The 22,155-nt window shown below is 39.4% G+C and overlaps 1 protein-coding gene across 1 annotated transcript; it reads left to right on the top strand.

Moving 5' to 3' along the window:
- The first annotated feature begins 1,586 nt into the window (after positions 1-1,586).
- On the top strand, positions 1,587-21,595 carry ppox (protoporphyrinogen oxidase). The gene is made up of 13 exons (XM_010885085.3): positions 1,587-1,736; positions 3,463-3,570; positions 7,511-7,645; positions 7,904-8,019; positions 9,343-9,475; positions 9,591-9,735; positions 10,414-10,607; positions 10,724-10,784; positions 10,946-11,064; positions 12,991-13,104; positions 14,107-14,256; positions 19,902-19,944; positions 20,060-21,595. Exons 2-13 carry the CDS (start codon positions 3,484-3,486, stop codon positions 20,191-20,193), a joined length of 1,431 nt encoding a protein of 476 aa, XP_010883387.2. The 5' UTR covers positions 1,587-1,736; positions 3,463-3,483; the 3' UTR covers positions 20,194-21,595.
- The last annotated feature ends 560 nt before the right edge of the window (positions 21,596-22,155 follow it).

Below are 22,155 nucleotides of genomic sequence, written 5' to 3'. Positions count from 1 at the left end.
GCTCTGACCCAGTCATCTAGCCATCACAATTTGGCCCTTGTCAAAGTCGCTCAGATCCTTACGCTTGCCCATTTTTCCTGCTTCTAACATATCAACTTTGAGGACAGAATGTTCACTTGCTGCCTAATATATCCCACCCACTGACAGGTGCCATGATAACGAGATTATCAGTGTTTTTCACTTCACCTGTCAGTGGTCATAATGTTATGGCTGATCAGTGTATAGTATAAAAAAAAAATTGTCAGAAAAGGACACTAAAATAATAGGTAGGATACATAAATTCTTTCAGTACACTTTTGCAGTTGGAAAAATATTGGTACAAGATGGAGGCGGTATTGGAATATAACAAATTAAATTACAATTAACAAAAATGATATATTAATCTAGTATGAAATAATGTAAAGAATTATAACCAGAGACAATATTTATGTGTACAGTAGCACAATGGCAGTCCGGTCTTAAGTGTAAAACACATTAAGAGTCAATTATTCATGCTTCCTGGGAGTGTAATGAACAACAGCTCTGGTCTTAATTGGAAAGTTGTCTGATGCTATACATGTTAGAATAACAGTCCATCTAGCTGCCTGATTCAGGACATGATATATGGGAGTGCAATGAGATACAACAGTGGGTTGGGCAATTATCTTTTCCGCAATTATAGGACAGTAATACTGTAAATCAAACCATGTACCATCTCAGAGAGAGTGGAAGAATTTCATTTGGTATTATTTAAATCTAGAGAACAGTCTTCCAATCTAGACTAGTAAAATTAAACAATTGAATGTGTTATGGGGGAGAAGTTACAAAACCATAAAAAACGTAAGTGATCTTGTAACACATGAGGAAGGGTGGTGGCATAAGTGGGATCTTGGACTTCATTGTTTGTAATATTGGGATCTGTTTGTACAGGAAATGTTAATTGTTTGTCTGCATAATCTGTATTTGGAGCTTTGTCCTTGTCAGTGTATGTTGAATTTGTTGTTTTAGATATTTGTAAGTGCAATGTTTTCGTGCACTTGTCTGTTGAAAGAAAAAAATGTAAGGGTAATGTCAAGCTGTTATGTCTTAAAAATTTAAATAAAATCATATAAAAAAAGAAAATGGCCAATTGACCAATAGACATTCACATAGGCGTTGGCTGTCGAATGTACTCTGCAAAAATCTTTTGCCAGAAAAGAAAAAACACCATGCAAAATTGGAAACAAACAGAAACAATACTATTACAAATAAAACGATGCAACTCAACAATTACGTTCATATGCAACTCTTGTGTAAAATATTTCCTACGATGCTTTCACTGTGGCATATACAACAGTTTTTGAGTTATGAGGCAATGTATTCAATATTCAATCATTCGAATTGTCTGAATTCTGACCTTGGAACGTCTGGAATGTGTTAATACCCACTTTTTATTGATTTACTCTTAAATATGGGACAATACTAAATGTTATCAATGTTTTGGCAGATATATTTAAAGAATAAATTCAATTTATGTCAGTTGTGAAGAAATACGTTGACCTCTTATTTTGAAATGTTCGTGACCCGGACGCGTTTGTGCAGGAGGGTATGATGTAGGTAGGTAGTGCCCGGCCTTACAATCCGGTGAAGTACAGTAGGTGGCAGCATCTTTCATTTGGATGCGATCAGACATCAAATTACTAGAAGAAGACGCTTGACAGAAGACGCTAATCCCCGAAGTTCAGTCGAACCGTGGGTACAACTTTCGAAGGGATACGGTATGTTTTGGGACTTTTTCTTTCTTTCATGCATTGCCGTAGTGAGGTTGTGCATTTAGTTGCAACGTATGCAGCTCTGAAGCCTAGTAGTAGTCTACCATTTGTTTGTTTATCGGCAAACATTTCAGCGGTTCATGATTGAAATAGAGATAAAACACGACTGTTAATAGGAATGCAGTTGCTGGACTAATGCAATGTGCGCAGATATTCTTCAATTTGTTGTAGATAGGGTCTTAATTCTGGATAAGTGGAAATACGTCTGCTAAGTAATGGTATCAAATCAGATGAACACAAACATTCAATATTAGAAATGGTAAACATGGATTAGAAGATTTCTGGATAATTTTCGCTGGAGTGTTTAGCAGTACCTTTTAACTGGGCGCGGACAATTAACTTTCCACTTATTTAGAATGAAGACGGTCCTTTTCCCCATCAGTATATTTTAAATTTGTTCATCTAGTCTTCGTTCCTCTCTATGTAACCTGTGGGCGCAGAGCCAAGGAAAAATACACATCAACCATACAAAGTAGCAAGGATAATATCTGAGAGCATGTGTTGTGAGGACAGACCACGTTTCGTTAAACATAGTTGTTACTTTTGTTGGCATTTACAGTAAAAGAGCATGCAATCAATGACTTGACTGTCTTTCGCTATAGCTTAATTTGGCGCCATGACTTTGTACGTGCACTCTCCTTTCTTATGAAAGTGAAGGTATGAAAGTCAGGTAGCTAGTTGTAGTTGGGTTGTAATGAATTCAGCTAGACCTATGATCAAGTGTACTGTCACTGCCTGTATCCACATGTATATGTTAGATAAGAAAGCAAAGCACAACTTTAGACGGAAGGAACTGTAAAAGCTTGCTATACCAAAACAATTATAAAACGTTGATTTTTATTTTATTCAAATACTTCTATTCACACTGCAGTTGTATTTGCAAAATCCCAATGCATTTCAGTTATCATAGACTAAGCCACCAATAAATAGTTCCAACATGCAGACTGCCCCCCTTCTTTTGAATAATTCAAACTGACAACACAAATACCCAAATGGTACTCATTCATGTAATATACTTTTTTATATTTTTTTTTTTATATACTTTCTCAATTGTCTTACCAGATGAATTCCATTTTAAATAATTCAATAAATAGATTTTAAGACTAGTGGGCAAAATAAATGTGCCTACTTAAAAAAAAAATTCAAGCATGAATTGTTGTCTTTCTGACCATGCATCTCCAGAAGGCTTTGGTGGCATTCACATTATCTTATCAGGTTTCACCATGTAGACCCAACCCTCATTCTCAGTTAGTCAGTGGGGGATTTAGACATGTAATTCTTTGAATAAGACAACTAAATCCTTAGTGAGACAGTCGTTTCAGTTCAAATACATTTAATTAGCTGTTGGATCTAAACCCCATCTCAATGGGGCTCAGGTCAACATTTTTACCAGCGCTCCATTGAGATGTTGTGGCAGGACTTGAAATCAGTAGTTCATGAATGAAAACCCACAGATGTAACTAATGAGTATCACATTTTTTGTTTGGCCATCCATATTTCCATTATATAATAAGTTGTTTGACGGTCTGATAACATTTAGGGCTTTATAGTGCTATTTTTCTATTATCACTCCTTGACTTGGTTGGTTGCTCTAAATGCCATATGTTTATTGCTTGTGTTATTTGTTAAATAGCGAATAGACACTGCAGACATTTTTTTTGCCATTGCACAGAGCTGAGCGTCTTAGGGCTGAATGCAGAAGACAGTGGCTATCCTAGGTGGGGGGATAGGAGGCCTGTCTGCTTGCTACCACCTCAGCAAAAGCACCCAGATCTCAAAGGTAAATATAAATCAGTAGGTAGGTTACATCTCTATTGTCTTTATTATCAAGTCAAAACCTGTTACAAAGCTGTTAGTACACTTGAGATATGCCCAACTGGTCCTGCAAAGGGAAATTATTAATCCCTGGGAGTCAAAATAAAACATTGCCCATTTCTCATTGATGTCATTACCTTCTCTGGAGAATGTCAATGTCTGTTCAATATGGTGCTGGAAGGGTCCTTTCATATTTTTTTTTTACCCAAACCTTGTACGTCACTACTCATGTGGAACCGTTTGTGTAATATATATGTATACCTGTTTTTATGTTAGAAGACAATTGTTTTCTAATTATCATATAAGTAACATTTGATAACAATTATTAATATTTGCATTAGCGCTGTAGACTGTGTGTCTGGTTCATTTCTCAAATGTCTGGGAAATGAAAATGCTGCCAACAACAAATGTCCCTAACGGAAGCCTTCATATGGACATCAGGGTCTTTGAGGGTTCATTTTTGGGGCACGGATGGCAAGAGCTTCTGTCACAAAAACTGTTCAAATGGCTAGTGTTTCAATAGGAATAAAGTTGCATCTGCATTTAGAGCTATGGGAATGACATCAGTCAATATGGTCGGAAATTGTAGGTAAAAGCGCTGCGGGGGCCATTTTTGTACTATGTTGATATTTCCATTATGCTGTGGGGGGCATTTTTATACTATGTTGATATTTCCATTATGCTGCGGGGGCCATTTTTATTCTATGTTGATATTTCCATTATGCTGTGGGGGGAATTTTCGTGGCATGTTTTGGGTCCGCGTGTCTCCTTAAAGCAGTGTTTTGGAGTGACCGTTCCCTTTAAGGAAGTGTTTCTGAACCCTGCTCGTTTGAATCAGGTGCAGGGAGAGATCTAAAACATGCCGGGCAAGGGGGCGCCCAGGAGCAGGGTTCAGAAACACTTCCTTAAAGGGATCATAAAGTTATTCTGAGTGATTGCCTTTATCCGATAGGGGAAACATTTCTACCTTTAAAAAGTAAAGAGGGGGAAAAAAGCACTTTAATTTGCTTTGGTGAAAGAAAATGTACTTATGATTGTCAGATGTTTTTCCAAGACACCTTAAGAATGCAGTTGTAAGTCGCTCTGGATAAGAACACAGGCTAAGTTACTAAAATGGCTAAATTATGGGATTGGTTTCTTCCTGGATAATTGTGCTCTCCATCCACAGGGTACGAGAGGTTAATGAATGATATATTGAGTACCAAACTTCTTTGATAAAGAGTACACTCATTCAAGGGTATTTCTTTCTTTTTACTATTTTCCACCAAAAGTTGGTTTTCTTAACTTCAAGATAATTTGATTAGTGGGACTAGGCCAGAGATGGGCTAAATAAGGTCCGTTAGGCCCACATGGCCGTTCCACATACTGGCCCGTAGTAGGTAATAAAATACTTTTGAGGGGAAGTAAAAAAAGTAACTCCCCAGCCCAGTCAATACATCTGAGTTTAGACATTATAGTGGACCTACTGTACAAATGTTTTAATTACTGCCCTTTTCTGGCCCACTAATCAATTATGATTAACAAATAAAAAATTAAAAAATAAGTGCCCCCCATTTAATTTCGAAATCCTGATGTGGCCCCCGGCCCAAGAGGTTTGGCCTCCCCTGGATCTTCGGGCTCTCAGCACTGCATTAAAAACAAACACGATTCTGTACAGTACATCGCTGCATCCACAACTGCAAATTAAAACTCAACCAAGCACAGATTAAACCATATATCCGAATCAGAAATTGTTTTATTGCCAAGTTTCACAACAAACAAGGAATTTGTTCTGGCAATTGGTGCAACAATCAATACAAAAGGAGCAAATAAGAAACAGTGGGCATAACAATAGCAGACTGTATTAATAAATTTATAAAAGTAACTCAAGTATATGTAATGTCCAAGATTTTGTCCAGGTGAAGGTTGTTTATGTATGTGGGGAGGGGTAATTGATTTATGCGGTAGAGGTGGGTGTTTGTTCATTGAGGTGTGTGTTGAGAGCGGGCACTAGTCAGTTTGGTTCCAGGGGCATGTTCATGAGGCCTACTGCAGAAGGAAAGAAACTGTTCTTGTGGCAGGAAGTTTTTGTCCTGATAGAGCTCAGCCTTCTGCCAGAGGGGAGAGCACTTAATAGTCAATTTCCCGGGGTGAGTGAGATCAGCCCCAGTCTTTGCCGCTCCCCTCCGCGTCCTGGAGGTGTATAGGTTGTGTAGACCGTGGCGTTGTTAGGACTGGGCTACCGGGGCTATAGCCACAGATTCTTTATGAATGGCCCCGGGTCTCAAATTGACCAATTTGAGACCCGGGGGGGGGGGGGGGGGGGTGCTAAGCCCAGAATGTATTGTGATCCTGGCAATGCCTGTGTGTAGAGATGGCAGGTTGCAGCCAATCACCCACTCTGCAGAGCGGATGATGTGTTGCAGCCTGCCCTTGTCTTTAGCAGTGGCTGCAGCGTACCAGACGGTGATGGAGGTCAGGATGGACTCTATGATGGCAGTGTGGAAATGCACCATCATAGTTGTTTGTAGTAGGTTGAACTTTTTCAGCTGTTGCTGGAAGTACATCCTCTGCTGTGTTTTCTTTGTAAGAAAACACAGCTCCCACTTTAGGTCCGGGGCGATGGTGGTGCCCAAAAAGCGAAAGGACTCCACAGAGGTGACTGGGTAGCCACCCATGGTGATGGGGGGGAAGTCACATATAGGTCGCATAAACAATATACAGAAACGCTGCCACCTTCTCTGGGCCTGAGCTCATTTAAGATGGACTGAGGTGAAGTGGAAAATTGTCCTGTGGTCTGACGAATCAAAATTTGAAGTTGCTTATGGGTATCATGAATGCTGCGTCCTCCGGATTAAAGAGGACAGGGACCATCCAGCTTATCAGCGCACAGTTTACATCTGTGATGGTATGGGGGAGCGTTAGTATACATGGCATGGCTGACTTGTGAAGGTCCCATTAATGCTGAACAATATATACAGGTTTTGGAGCAACATATGCTGCCATCCAGATGATGTCTTTCTGGGAAGGCCTTGCTTATTTCAGTATGACCATGCCAAACCACATTCTGCACATATTACAACATCATGGCTCCGTAGCATAAGAGTCTGGGTGCTAAACTGGCCTGCCTGCGGTACAGACCGGTCACCCATTGATAACATTGGGTACATTATGAAACGAAAAATACAACATGGGAGACCCCGAACTGTTGAGCAGCTGAAATCCTATATGAAGCAAGAATGGGAATCCATTTCGCTTTCAAAACTACAGGAATTGGTCTCCTCAGTTCCCAAATGCTTACAGAGTATTATTAAAAGAAGAGGCAATGCAACACAGTGGCTAAAATGCCCCTGTCCCAACTTTTTTGAAACCTGTTGCTGGCATCAAATGGGCATGTATTGTTCCAAAAACAATAACATTTCTCAGTTTTAACTTTAGATATGTTGTCTTTGTACTCAATTAAATATTGTGATGAAAGATTTGCACATCATTGCATTCTGTTTTTGCATTTTATGGAGCGTCCCAACTTTTTTTTAAACTGGGTTGTATAGTGACTACATATTCCCCATCTAAACCATATGTGTTTTAGGGATAACCCTGCCTTCAGTTGATTGACTTGGGACTGTTCAGACCCATAGATTCTCCATTACAAATTTCTACCAGAATCCTGCCCCCATGCTCTGACATTCTTAATCTTTAATTTGCTTATTAGCAACTGTACTTAAGGGGGAATTTCACAGGAACTCCTTTACTTAATGTGAGCAGTGATACGTGTCATAAAAATACAACAATCAAGAATAAGCTAATTTGAAGTATTGACTTGCTCTGATATAAACCAACTAAGGATCCCCCAGGGTGAAATGCTGCTTTAACTATTCATTCTATGGGTTTACTTTTCACTAATGTATATTCCTCCCTATCTGTAGATTGTGCTGCTGGAAGGGGATAGTCGGTTTGGAGGTTGGCTGAGCTCAACTCGTAGAGAGGATGGCGCTGTGTTTGAACATGGACCGAGAGGCATACGACCAGCTGGAGCTGTTGGGCGAAACACACTCAACATGGTAGGCACCACCAAAAGAGTGTTTTTGAGTCTTTCAGTGTGTTAGTTTAAGATGGACTGTTACAGCTAGGATGGTAAACTGATAAAAATCAACCACTTTACAGAATAAAAGCCAAGTTGTTCTTTAGTTCTTTATATGTATTGTTATATTTATTATCGTATCAATTTAGGCGATTCATTGCTTTATGGATTTCATTATCACCCAGGTCTTGACCATGTGTTCTAGGTAGGTAAATATCAAACTTTGTCTGTCCAACAGGTGGAAGATTTAGGTTTGGAAAGTGAGGTCTTGCCAGTCACCTATGACCACGTAGCTTCGAAGAATCGTTATCTCTATGTGGGAGGGCAGCTGCACAAAATGCCATCTGGCTTAGGGTAAGGACGAATGGGCTATTAGCATTTGCCTCCAATAGCTAACTTTCGCGGAAGACCTCATTTGACTTTGCTTACCGTATGAGTTTTTCTACTTCCGTCCATTGACTACGTGGTACAGTGGAGTCACTGATCTCAAAGTATAATTTAAAATTAGTAGGAGACCTTCTAAAGCGCACCCAGTTGGCTTACAGTGTGTGGTCCAATCATTCAATTGGCAAGGGCCAAAGTTAGTCAGAGTTACTGTGGCTGTGCTATATATACACTGCCTGGTGAAGTGAATAAAAATGAGAATCTTGTTATCCTGTCAGTGGGGTGGGATATATTAGAAAGCAAGTGATGTCAAAGTTGATATGTTAGAAGCAGGAAAAATGGGCAAGCGTAAGGATCTGTGCAACTTTGACAATGGCCCAATTGTGATGGTTAGACGACTGGGTCAGAGCATCTCCAAAACTGCAGCCCTTGTGGGGTGTTCCCGGTCTGCAGTGGTCAGTACCTATGTTGTTGTCCATGCTCAAATTGAAAAAGTTAATGCTGGTACTGATAGAATGGTGTAAGATTGTTGCATATTAGGCTGCATAGCCACAGACCTGTCAGGGTGCCCATGCTGACCCCTGTCCACTGCCGAAAGTGCCTACAATGGGCAAGTGAGCATCCGATTTGGACCACGGAGCAATGGAAGAAGGTAGCCTGGTCTGATGAATCACATTTCCTTTTACATCACGTGGATGGCTGGGTGCATGTGTGTCACTTACATGGCACCAGGATGCACTACGGGTAGGAGACAAGTCGCAGAGGCAGTATTCTGCCGGGAAACCTTGGGTCCTGCCATTCATGTAGATGTTATCTTGACACGTACCACCTACCTGAGCATTGTTGTCCATGCCTCGACGGGTCAGGGCTGTTTTGGCAACAAAAGGGAGACATACACAAATCAGCCATAACATTATGTCCACCTGCCTAATATTGTGTAGATATATGTAATATTGAAACAACATTATGTCCACCTGCCTAATATTGTGTAGATATATGTAATATTGAAACAGCTGACCATATTAATCAATTTCTTTGAATAGGGGTTAAATTCATTTTTCACACCTGAAAACAACGTTAGATTACCTAGCACAACAAAGCTATGTCATAATTTTCCGTCGGACTCCCTCTATATATTACTACATGCAAAAAATAAAAGTATCTGATGGTTCAATTATGAAAAATGTAGAAAAATTATTACCCACATGTCTAGTTTTCATTCACTGTACATAATATGAACTGTAGGTACTCTGTCTTTCTCATCTATTTGCTTCTCTATCTTCTTATTTCCAGTGGGATGATGTGTACTGTCCCTCCATTCTCACGCCCTCTGGTCCTGAGTGTGCTGAGGGAGATTCTGATCAGCAGAGGGAAAGAGGATGATGAATCGGTCCATTCCTTTGTGTCTAGGAGACTAGGCACTGAGGTGAGATGCTAAAGATGGCAATTGTAGAGCAAAACAAAAACAATTGTAGTGTTCACCTGTCTCCCTTCTATGTGAGAGCAAAGTGATCATGTCCTTCTCTTCTTTCACTCTAAAGCTTGCAGACATTGCAGTTGACAGTCTGTGCAGAGGAGTGTTTGCAGGGGACTGCAGGAGGCTGAGTGTGCGGTCTTGTCTTCCAATACTCTACAATGCAGAGAAGGCCAGAGGTTCTGTCGTTCTTGGCATGTTGCTGGGAGCAGGTGAGAGAGAGAGAGACAGTCGTCATGTCAAAGACACATTTCATTATAAGAGTCTTGAACGGGAGCGGAATTTCCTATTTTGGCCTTATTTCAGATTTGGTTCCGTTCATGGGTTGTACATTTCTAGAGGCTGACTGGCTGATTTTATTTATTGATTTTTGCCTTCACAGAAATGTTTGTATTAGTCTAAAATGCAGTTAATTTACGGCAATTAGCAATTTTTTTATTTATTTTTTGCTTTATTGTAGCATTTTGATACCATTTAGAAATGATTGCATATTTTGTTCATAGTCCTCCCCTTAAGTCATTGGACAGTGTTTCATTGTGCAGTTCATTGTGGACAATGACCACATAGCTGCAGAGTTTTTTTTTTTGGCTGAAAAGTGGAAAGTTCTTGACTGACCAGGTTTCAATTCAGTTGATCATTCCTTTCACCAGATGAAGATGATGCAACCCCTGAATAAAGCATGCTAGCTTGTTTGTTTCAAAATGTACGTGGCTATTGTATTGGAGGGGGAATTGCATCCCTTAATCTCCACTCTTCTCAAAATCCATACCATGTTAGAACCAGGTGACCTTTCACTCCGGGGGGTTTCAGAGGACTCATGGAGTATGGAAGTGTGTGTGTGTGTGTGTGTGTGTGTGTGTGTAAATAGGAAGTGTTACTGTACCCTGTAGGCCCTGAACCAGACGTGCCCACGTCTGCTTTGGCTAAGAGGGCCTCTGTGGAGAACTGGGCCCAGTGGTCCCTTAAAAGGGGTTTACAGAACCTTCCAGAAGCCCTGGAAGACAGGATGAAGAATGTGGGACATGTGGAGGTGCACAGAGACTCCCCTATTAGGGGACTGAGCACTAATGGTGTCAACTGGGAGGTGAGCATACTGGTCACTTGGATGCTAGAATGGATACATTCCAATGCAATGGCAATACACAATTATTTGTATCTAATTCAAACAATCAATGGATCAAATCATTTTTTAACACACAGATTAAACTGGAGGACGGCACCATAAAAGCTGATCATATTATTGCTGCTCTACCTGCAAAAGGTAAATTGTCTTTTGCTAAACTGGCTCTAGAATCCTTGATCTTTTACATTCAAACAGTGATTCTGAATTTAGACCCTGCATTTCTGCCTGAAAACCTGTGTTGGTTTTCAGCTCTCACTTTCCTGCTCTCCTTGTGTGTCTGTGGGGTGGGGGTGTTTTAGCTCTGGCTTCAGCACTGCCTTCTGCGGCACAGACGCTGTCACAGCAGCTACGGGAGATCTCTACGGTGACTGTTGCTGTGGTAAACCTGGAATATGAGGGTTTTGTCCTGCCTGTAAAGGTGAGAACACAATGAGTTGGATGTTATTTGCAAAAAGTAAAGAATTGTGTGGTTATGCATAGGTGTGGGCACTATGGATTAGGGGTGCACGATATATTGACTCAATTCCGTTATCGCAATATCACGTTGCGCAATATCAAAATGGAAAATGTTGCAGAAAGTATGCAATATTCTGTTTATATTGGGGAGAGACACATCCGTTGGCTGTGTGGCTTAGTTGTGTTCGATTTAGAGCCCTCTTGAAACCACTATAGAATGATCATGTTTCATTGGCCAGTTGCCCTGTCACATGCAAGTGTGAGCGCAAAGGGTCCACTACACGAACATACCCGATGGAGAAAGTCTTGTGACGTGTGCAAATATTCTACAGCGTTAGAGTGGAGAGAGAGGGACAGCGAAACATGTCAGAGGAGCGAAAGAAAAGAAAGGACAGAAAAGTGAGACGAGTGTGACTCAGAGAGACAACAAAACAATGCAGATGGAAGACGAAACGTTAGTGGCCAGAAAGGTATGTGATAGAATGTAACAGTAATTTTGATCCATGTCACAAAAAGCATTACAAAATTATAATCCTAAATAAATATAACCATCTTGGCATTACATGGAGTCGGGACAAGACTACACAATAAAGAATGAGTAGGCTATTAGCTATAGAGACAATTATTCTAAAATGCCTTTGCACTGGATTTGTGGTTTAATCTCAAATTATGCCAAGAAAGAAGCACCTTTGCGTAGGCTGCAACACCGAACACTTCCAGCGAACAGCGTTCAGATTCCCTTTGCGGTAGCTTATAAAGCTTTGTTTGCAGACTGTGTCCATGCGATCACTTGTTTTTATGTTTTCCAAATGTTTTTGCTTTTAGTGTTGGTTAAGTACAGTTTATAAAAAGCCAATACCTGTGAGTGTCCCTGTTTGAGAGTTGACAAGCGTTCCTGTACTGTAGAGACTAATCTTTGTGGGCATATCCTAAGAAAAATCTGAGGTTCAACTTCATTATCATTGAACAGTACAAGTACAGTACAACGCAATGCAGTTAGCATCTAACCAGAAGTGCAAATAGAGGAGGGAAGAAAATTTACAAGTATTAAGTATAATGTACGAACCAGTGGAATGTATAGATGTGCAATGAAGGCAAAGGCAAGTGCAAATGGGAGTTCTGAACCCCAATTTGCTGCACGTGTCTGGTACACTAAAAAAGTGGAAATAAACCCTTGTGTTGTAAGAACTCGTTGTTTTGATATTTTATGTATCTATTTGATGGGTTTTCCCATAACTTTAGTGTTTCTACATATGTTGAAGAATGTCAAAATGAGTATTGATATCACAATATTCATGATCAATATCACATGTTGTCAATATCGTGCAACCCTACAATGGACTGTGGCGATGGTATGCCAGTGGGAATATTGTAATACAGTAGGGCTATGCCCATGCTGTTTGTGCTGTGGCAAATTAGTAAAGAAAAGAGATGAAGAGCTACTTTAATTTGGGTAATGAAATGTGAACAAATGCACTGATCACACACTCTGTAAGCAAAGATGAACAGCCTGCCTGTGTCACTACGACCACAGGTTTGAGCAGCTACAGTCAAGGCACTGCTAATTGCAGCCAGGGGTTCTATTGGGTGGTGCATTTTTGGCTCTATATAATATTATTACTGTTGTTATTTTTTGGAAAACAATATTGTAGCTTGTTCTATGCAATAGTAATTTCAGTTTATGTTGAAATACTTGAATAGTTTATGCTTTTACTTGAAGATCTGTTCTACTCAAATGTTTTTTTTAAATTGCAATTAAAAAAACAAAAATCTGCCATGTTATATACCGTTAACTTTCAAAACTCAAAATATACAGCACAATGAATTTTAGGCCATATCCCTCAGCCATATGGATGTTTTTCTGATGAGTTTTTTCGTGTGGTTTCAGGGATTTGGCCACCTGGTGCCATCCTCTGAAGATGGAGGTCTTCTTGGGGTGGTCTATGATTCTGTTCCTTTCCCCCAACACAACCGCAGTGGAGGCCCTTCCACCAGACTAACAGTAAGACACACACACCCTCTTACAAAGAGTATTATTCTAGACAGCTAATAGGAAGTCTACACCTTGAACGATTTCAGACATTTTCGTATCATTGCCGTGACGTAATGCCTCTAAATCTAAGATCTGGGGAAAGTTGCCCAAAGATTCCTGCAGCATTTAAAGTCCCCAAGTAAACTTTGACCTCAATCATTCTTAAGTGGAAGACGTTTGGAACCACCAACACTTTTCCTAGAGCTGGCCGCCCAGCCAAACTGAGCAATCAGTGGAGAAAGGCCTTGGTCAGGGAATTGAACAAGTATCCAATGGCCTCCCTGACAGCGCTCCAGACTTTCTGTGTGGAGATGGGAGAACCTTCCAGAAAGACAACCATCTCTACAGCACTCCCCCAATCATGCCTTTATGGTAGAGTAGCCAAATTGGGGCTGCCACTCAATCGAAGGCACATGACACCCCACTTGGAGTTTGCCAAAAGGCACCTAAAGGACTGTCAAGACACTGATGTGATGAAACCAACATTAAACTCTAGACTGAATGCCCAGTGTAAAGTCTGGAGGAAACCAGGTGCCACTCATCACCTGGCCAATAACATCCCTGCAGTGAGGATGGTGGTGGGAGCATAATGCTGTGGGGATGTAATATTAAGGGTGTAATGGTACATGTATCCCTACCGTTCGTTACAAGACATTTGGTTCAATACACTTTGTGAGCCGAATGAATATAGTCTAATTTTAACCGGGTAAGTAAATCCTCCACAGTGGTACATCAGGCATGCTGTGATTTACATGGCTTCTATGTAAACCTTGAGAGTATTACATGATTTGTATTTTCAGAGGTGTTACAAGTATTTGTGAGAGAGAGATACTGTTTATTTATTTTTTCATAGCATTTCTTTATTACATCTCATTGTTTTGTTTTCTGTACATTGTTGTAAAAAGATCAATTGCTGCAGTTAAGTCTTGATATTCCTTATCAAACAGATGTTCACTATACTGTGTTTACTAGGTAATGATGGGTGGGGCCTGGTTCCATGAAGTGTTTGGAAAGCCAGAGGAAGTGACAAAGGAGCTTCTTCTGGAGAGGGCTATCCAGGCAGTAACATCACACCTGGGCATTACCACCCCACCTGTCTGGAACGTGGTGGCATTACTCCAGGTGAGACAAGTTCAGAGTGAAGGGCTTAACTTTATCTGTGTCTTATTTTTCTTATTATTTTTTTTAAAGAATGAACCAGATTCTCACATCCTTATCTTTGTTTTCCAGGATCAGATCAATATGGCATTTCTTTTAATTTGTATTATTTGTCACAGTAGGATATTTCTGATCCAGATACAATTTCAGTGACATACTAAGCTTTGCAAACATTTCCACAAAGCCTTGACCATGCGTCCATACGTACAGGCCATCCCAAGCGGTGGAATAAGGCAACATCTTGTTTAACACAGCCTAGGTAAATACATTTGTTAAATGTGTAATAAGAAAATCCACAGCTAAACTAACTGGGGTGGTTTTCTCATCTCCTGTGATTAGAGATGTTTCAGACATAATTATATCCCACAGCAGTATTTCTTGCTGTTGGAGTTCAACAGTGGCAAAATTGGTTGATTGCGCCTGATGGCTCATCTAAAAATTATTTGAGTTAGGTTTAGTAGCAGTTATTGTGACCTTTGTGTTTTGCTTGATCACACTAGTTGTGGGTGGAGATGAATGCTGCAACAACTAATCAATAAAAATCAATGACGTAGTTAATAAAAGTAGTTGCCATCAAATTTCATTATTGATTAGTTGGTACTATGTGAGACGGAGCTGAAATAAAAATGTGGAGGAGACTGCGGTGCTCATTGCTGTAACCTAGTCCACAAGTGTCTGCTTTTCATATGTTCCACCGTTAAAAAGTTTGGAGTCATTTTGAAATTTCCTTGTTTTCGAATGTAAAGCTTTTTTTTTATTATTCCATTAAAATAATATAAAATGTATCCGAAATAGCCTATGTTAAAGCATACATTCATGTTAAAGCATACTAGTGCTAATTCCACATATTATTTTACATAGTTTCCTTTAGTCATTATTTAACAAAGCTGTTCAGAAAAGCACCTTAATGTTGCTGAGTAAAACCGCTTTACAAAATAACTTGCTATTTGCACTTCATAAAGCCCTTTATTTTTTGCACAAGATTTCTATTTGTTGCAGGAACGCGTAAGCGCAGCTGGCTGAGACGAGTGAATGTCTCTTACTGATTGAGAGGCTAATAACCTGTTAAAATCCATAAATTTCATAGATGCTATTTGTGGTCAAGGTAAACTTAATAAACATTAGTCAGTTTAACATAGTGCTTAATGGTGTCTAGTGAAATATTCAAACCTGGCATGATGTTAATGTGTGACAAAATGATCTAATGTCGAGATGCTATACCGTGGTGTAGTTGTTAAAGACACAGCTATTCACGTGGGAGAGCTGGGTTGGAATCCAGTGAAGGCAGCAAAATGTTTCACTTTAAATTGTGGGACGGATGAACTAGGCTTGCCTGGTTCCTTTTCTGGTTTTATTATTAAGTTGATTTAAGGAGAATGTGCAAGATGAGGAAAAACACCAATTGAATTTATAAAAAAAAGAAAAAAAGTGCATTTATGGCATAAAGGTGTCTTATACATGCCTAAATATTTTTTGGAATAAGAGAACTTGCAAAATGCCAGACAAGATGGCTGATTACTTTTTTTTTTTTTTAAGTGCATTTATTCAAATAATATTTTTTTATCTGATTAATCACAATAATAATCGACCATGACATTGCAGGGGAGCCAGGTAGACACACTTTATCTGGTTTTGTAAAGATTCACAGCCTGATTGGACCCACTGGTGGATCTAAAGTTTGGGCTACACGCCCCACTGAAAATGTGATTGGTCCCTTGAGTGCCCCTCCGTATCTCTGCATAATATATAACCGTCTGTGGGGTACATCACGTAATGTTTCATATTGGAAATAACGTTGCAAACATTTATTCCAGTGGTATTCATATCTGGTCCTTAAAGCCAGCTTCACTCCATTTTTTTCACTGCAACACCCTGGTGAAAGAAGCTGTTAATTTTCATCCTCTATTTCCTACATTTCTTGGCTCAAACAATGATAATGTGCAGATAATTTACAAAATGTAGCCATATAGATTGTTTCTCCAGTCCAAATATGCAGTCAATAGTGGGGAGAGCACATTTCTGTTCCACACCCAATAAGGTAACTTATAAACAATAGCAGGCGATCTAATAATTAGGACAGAATGTATAACCACTGTAAAATAATACTTTTCTACTTTTTCGCATTTACATTTTAGATTTGCAGTGTCTTCATTGTTCCGGGGTTTATTTATTTTATTCTCTTAAGGAATTGGGCCAAAATCATAATTTTAACTGCTTGTTATGCAGGGCCATGTAGACCTTTATGCTAGGTGACTTTTGGAAGGAGATGCTTTGAAGTTTGTGTAGATGTTAAATTTAGCATTTGAAAGGAGGACCTGTTTGGGAGACAAATTGTCTCTTTCAGGGCCACAAGAACCAGTTAACCGAAAATAATTGGCATGTCCATCTCCATTTCATTGCTGAGATGATATTGGGAATGGATGGGGTGTAATGGTACTCTGCAGCCACAAGTGCAGCCACAAGTACTCCCACACACATTTCTCTTGCAATTTGACACGATTGCTGCTAAACGCTGCTTGAATGCATTGGGGAAGACAACGTTTTGTTGTTTTTTGCTTTTCTGTGTTGCTCTGGGGATACTCATACAGGGGTGATGTCCATGTAGATGTCAACTTGTGAAAAGTTCAAGACTTTCTACGGACTTTGAAGTTTGAGTTGTTTAGTAAAAAGAACGCTGGCCACCAGGAAGATGCATGTTGCAAAGATCTGCTGTCAAAAGTCATAAAGTTGTATTACTCCGAATGCAGTAAGAAGGCTTTCAGAGGGAACAAGTTGTTTGCAAACTGAACATCGCTACTGTCAACATTTGAGGTGTTAGGCTACTTTCGTCAAATGGCAACAGCCAAAATTCTGCTAAACTGGAGTTCTAAATAAAGCTGGAGGATTGTACACTGTTGGTTTATCAATAGCCAACCACAACTCGCTTATGCGGCTGTTTCTGAGTATTGGCTCACAAAACTGGGGTTGGAAAAGCTCCCATGGGATATAATTACATGCGCAAAGGCGACATATAAACAGATTAGCCTTCTCTGCATAGTTTTAAGAGCCATCTAACACAGCATAGCTAGCTTTTTTCAAAATGTTTTCAAATGTATTCATTGGAGGTCATGTGTACCTGCACAGTGTAGTATGGTTATGAATATGTGTATGCTTACAGCCCTAGGGATGGAGGAGGTAGATTAATTACCTAGCATCACTGTTTCAGATTTGTAGTTAGTTTCATATTTAGCCGTTGGCATTTTCCAGGAAATATTTGATAGCTGTGACATGTGGGGTAATGTTATTTTTCCTGTACCATTTAAATATTTTGGCGCAGGTTAATGAATGTTTGTTATCTGATACCATTCAAATGTCTCTACAACTGAGATAACAGGTCAGTCTGGTTCAGGGCAACTCTTGGTGGGGGTCAGTGTGAGTATGTGTATCCAACTAGGACAGATTTAAAAACTCAATTTAGGCCTACATTTCAGACATTTAAAAAACAAAGTGGGGGTCCAGACATTTCAGAATCAAAATTGGGTGGTTTCACCAACTGGTATTCAAATATGGACCTCGAAGCCAGTTCCATTCCATATTTCATTGCAATCAAGGACTTATTCAGACCTGGGACACCAGGTTGGTGCAGTTAATAATGAGGTATAACAGAAAACCAGCAGGCTCAGGATCTCGTTGGTTAAGATTTGAATCCCCCTTTTAACAACACATAATAACACTGCATTATGTAATAACATATTTTATGCATTTTAGAATGAATCATACTGACTCAATTCTTTCTTTTTAAAAGATACTGCTAATCTACTGAACTAATTATATCTTTCAATTGCCAAAACTATGTAGTGTCACTGTATTCCTTAGCTTTATACTGTACTTGAGGGTTCAACTGCACAACACTTTTGACACAAAGTATTGGTATACACACGTGAGGATACATGTGCATGCATGCACACACTGCTCTGCCATTAAGGATTATGCACGTTTTGCCTATACAGAGAGTAAAAAAATGGTTGCACAACAAAAGACCTATATGGAACAGTAAATTGTTTCAAGTTCATTATTTCACTCAGTGCCCAATTACGGTATATTTAGGCATAGTATATGTACCACACTGTAGTAGTTAACAAAACTTTGGACGATCATTTAGACTATTAAATACTTAAACATTTCACTGGGTGAGAAAATGGACTTGTGGCGTGATACCATGTGAAAAGTCTCAGTTCTGTGAGTCTCCTAGTCAATGCAGTCAACATTGTGCTTAAATATATTGTACAGTAATCAGCCATCTTGTCTGGCATTTTGCAAGTTGCCTTATTCCTAAAAATATTTTAGGGAGGCATGTATAAGACCCCTTTATGCCAAAGGACAAGTCTATTGGATTTACGGTTCATGAGATGGTTTTTGTCGTTTTGGACACATTCTCATTGTACAGAAAGATACATCATGGCAGCCTTCATGGGTTCTTGAGACTTTTTTTGTTCATCATGAGAAATGAGGCAGGTACCAAAGAAATCAGACCGTAGATCAAAGGGGGTGGAAATGGCATCATTTAGAAATTTGCTAATTGAATCGTGTACTGTAGCGCCCCTGGTGGAGGATTCAGGGTGGGGGTCTGTAAGGTGAACAATTTTAACAGTATGCAAGTTGAGCTTTTTTTACCATGGACTTTTTGAGTTAAGCATTTTAGGCGCCAAGAATAAAATAACTAATACCGACAATTACAATCGTAGTTGGAGTAGTTGAAAACTAGATTCAAGTGTTTAAGTTAAAGTTCAAAGGGACTCAAATAACGTAACTGAAAACATCTATGAACTAGGTGGATTTGAGTCCTGATTCAAAGGTTTTTGAGGGTTAGGCTACCTTTTAAGAGACAGAGAGACTGGTCCAGAGATGCGCAGCATGGGATGCTTCACCCAGTTTAGCCCTGGCACTCACCAAGTTTAGTCCCAAGCACCACTGCCTTGTATTCAATTCTGTGGCTGACAGGAACCCAGTGTAGAGACTTAAGAATCGAGGTGATGTGGTCTGACCTTTTTGGTCCATGTAAGAACTCTAGCAGCTGCATTTTGACCAGAAGGTGAGCTGAAGCTTTTTGATGGTCTTTTTGGGGAGCCCTGTCAAAATATTATTGCTATAGTCAACCCTGCTAGAAATAGGTTTTTATGTGGCTATTTAGGTGAACTATAACGCCATGGGGGGCACAGGTTATAAGGGTCTTAATATTTGGGAAGTTTAATTTAGCTTAATTGTTAAGATTGTAACTGTACAGATGAAGACCTCAATTTTGGATGGTTGTTACAAAATGCACCATGTTATTACATTTTCATAAAGTGCGTGTGAGGGGTGAGCACTGCGTGTGTGCATATAGTAAAAGCTAAAGGCATAGTGCCAAATGGGGGAGAGATTCAGATAGCTTAGCAATTATTTTCTTGTCAAGTCTTGTGACCTTGGGAATAGAAGCTGTGCACGGTGTTGCGGTATAGACATGTCGCTGGTATTGTGTCCTATGCCTGTAATGACGTAGTATAGAGAAGAGGTTGTTTCACATATTAAGGGCTTTCCCCTTTGATTAATATAACAAATATTACTGTCTAAATATATACTGTCTCCTGTAGGACTGCATTCCTCAATATTACCTTGGACACTGGAAAAGACTTGGTAAGATTGGGATTTTTATCATTTTGTGTGATTTAATTGGAGTATTACACTGTTGATTCTCATATTTAATAAAAATGACACATTTTAGCTATGCATGTTTTAATTTTATCAACAGAAATGATGAGGAAATACATCAAAGACCACAATCTGCCCCTTACTCTGGTCGGGGCCTCTTATGAAGGTGTCTCAGTCAATGATGTCATCTTCAGTGGACGGGTGGCGGCAGAGGGCCTTGTTGGAAAAATATAACAGAAGCTTCCAACCATGAATTTTAGCTTATATTGTAAAAAAAAAAAAAATGTATGCATATATTGAAGTTTCATTGTAATAAGCTAAAGGTCATCTTTTTCTATAGACTGCTCAATTAAAGTGGGTGAAATTCAGTATGTAAATTGTAACAATCTGAACTTAAGTTTCTGTCAGCTACAGTACATACATTACATACAGTGCCTTGCAAAAAGTAAATTCTGAACAGTTATTTTATGGTAATTACTTTTTGTTTGATATTTAAGACACAAAAATTAAATCATTATTTTAAGTGAAATTGTTTTCATGTTGAGAAGTTATGAGAAATAAAAAAAGTAATTGCATATGTAATATTTTTCAAGCCAGGTCCACTTGAAGTTCATTGCTTCTCTCGGTCATTTGATTCTGAAGCTTTTTTGATGCAGAAGTCCAGTTCATTGGATCCCATCTAGAATATTTCTTGATCTGTGCCACTCACCATGATGACACTAAATGACTGAATTATTTCATCAGAAGTCAATTAGAACCATTTTAAACCATTTCATTAATTTCACTCACATTGTGCTGTAAAAGTTGTGATTAAATCCCTACAATCTCATTGGTGCAGCACAATCCCATAGCAAGCAATGGACTGAAATAGCATTAGTCATCAGAGTTTTATTGCCAAGTTTCATTAAAAAAAACAAGGAATTTGTTTTGGCTGTTAGTGCAATCATTACAACAAAATGAATAAGGGAAATAAGAACAGTTGAAATAAGAACAGCAAGATTTTGTCCATTTGAGGGTTGAGGGTATGTTGGGAGCAGGCTATTGTCAGTTTGCTTCCGGGGACATGTTCATGAGCCATATTGCTGTAGGAAATAAGTTTATTTTGGCAATAGGTTTTGACCCTGATAGACCTCAACCTTCTGCCAGAGGGGAGAGTTCTGAATAGTCCATTTCCAGGGTGAGTGGGATCAGCCCCAATAATTGCCGCTTGCCTCCGTGTTCTGTAGGTGTCTATGTTGTGTAGAGACGGCTGATTGCAGTCAGTCGCCCTCTGCAGAGCGGATAATGCGTTGCAGCCGGCCCTTGTGTTTGGCAGTGGCTGCTGCGTACCAGACTGTGATGGAGGTCAGAATGTACTATTATGGCAATGTTGAAATGTCATCATAGTCCTTGGCAGGTGGAACTTTTTCAGCTGCTGCAGGAAGTACATCCTCTGCTATGCTTAAGTAGACTTAAGTGGAAAAAAGCTAGAGAATCAAGCTACATCTGCAAAACTCTGAGGTCTTGTATTTGACAAAAATATATATGGCATTCTTTAAAACATCAACATATAATATGGCGTTAGTAGTCAGTAAACATATACATTCATTCAACTCATTCAGAATGTTACCTGATGTGGAGACACGACAATATGTGACAGAACCAAATTTGCCCAGAATAAGAAATTGTCCTGCCAAGAATAAGAGATGATGGTCAGTCTGCTGGAATTAACTGAAATGCCACCAGTATAATGAAACGTGTCATTCTCTGTCTCACCATTCTGAGGGTGTTGGCAAGTGGAGTCTAACAGAAACACAAGTGATTCTCTACTTTTCTTTCTTCTTTCAGTCCATTTATCACTCTATCTTGCTGTCTTTTTTTAATTATCCTCATCTCATTTAATCTGGGTTCTTATTTTGGCTCAGAATGATGAGTGTATAATGGCTTCATTGAAAAGTAATGCTTTATGATTAAATTACCTGCCCAATACTGACAGCCACTGACAGGAAGACCCCTGTCCAGGACTGAGAAAAACAGATGATGCTTGAACACTCTTCGTTAAGTTAACTGGCCAAAGAGAACTGATGTTGGTTGAGATAGAGTTAGTAGAGTGGGACTAAATATAACGAAATATTTGACAAACAGAATCAAAAATAAAAATCATTTCTAAAGCTTTTCTATGATTTTGAGAAGGGTCTGTATGTATATGAAATGAAT

The sequence above is a fragment of the Esox lucius genome, chromosome 20, assembly GCF_011004845.1.
Source record: "Esox lucius isolate fEsoLuc1 chromosome 20, fEsoLuc1.pri, whole genome shotgun sequence".
Taxonomy (NCBI): domain Eukaryota; kingdom Metazoa; phylum Chordata; class Actinopteri; order Esociformes; family Esocidae; genus Esox; species Esox lucius.
Note: the sequence above shows the minus strand (reverse complement) of the source record. Positions and strands in the feature narration are given on the sequence as shown.

Excerpts from the sequence above, each read along its gene's own strand:
- ppox (XM_010885085.3), top strand. The coding sequence starts at position 3,484 with ATGCAGAAGACAGTGGCTATCCTAGGTGGGGGGATAGGAGGCCTGTCT. Across the intron at positions 7,646-7,903 it reads GGCGAAACACACTCAACATG|GTGGAAGATTTAGGTTTGGA; the intron begins GTAGGCACCACC and ends TCTGTCCAACAG. Across the intron at positions 10,785-10,945 it reads TGCTGCTCTACCTGCAAAAG|CTCTGGCTTCAGCACTGCCT; the intron begins GTAAATTGTCTT and ends GGGGTGTTTTAG.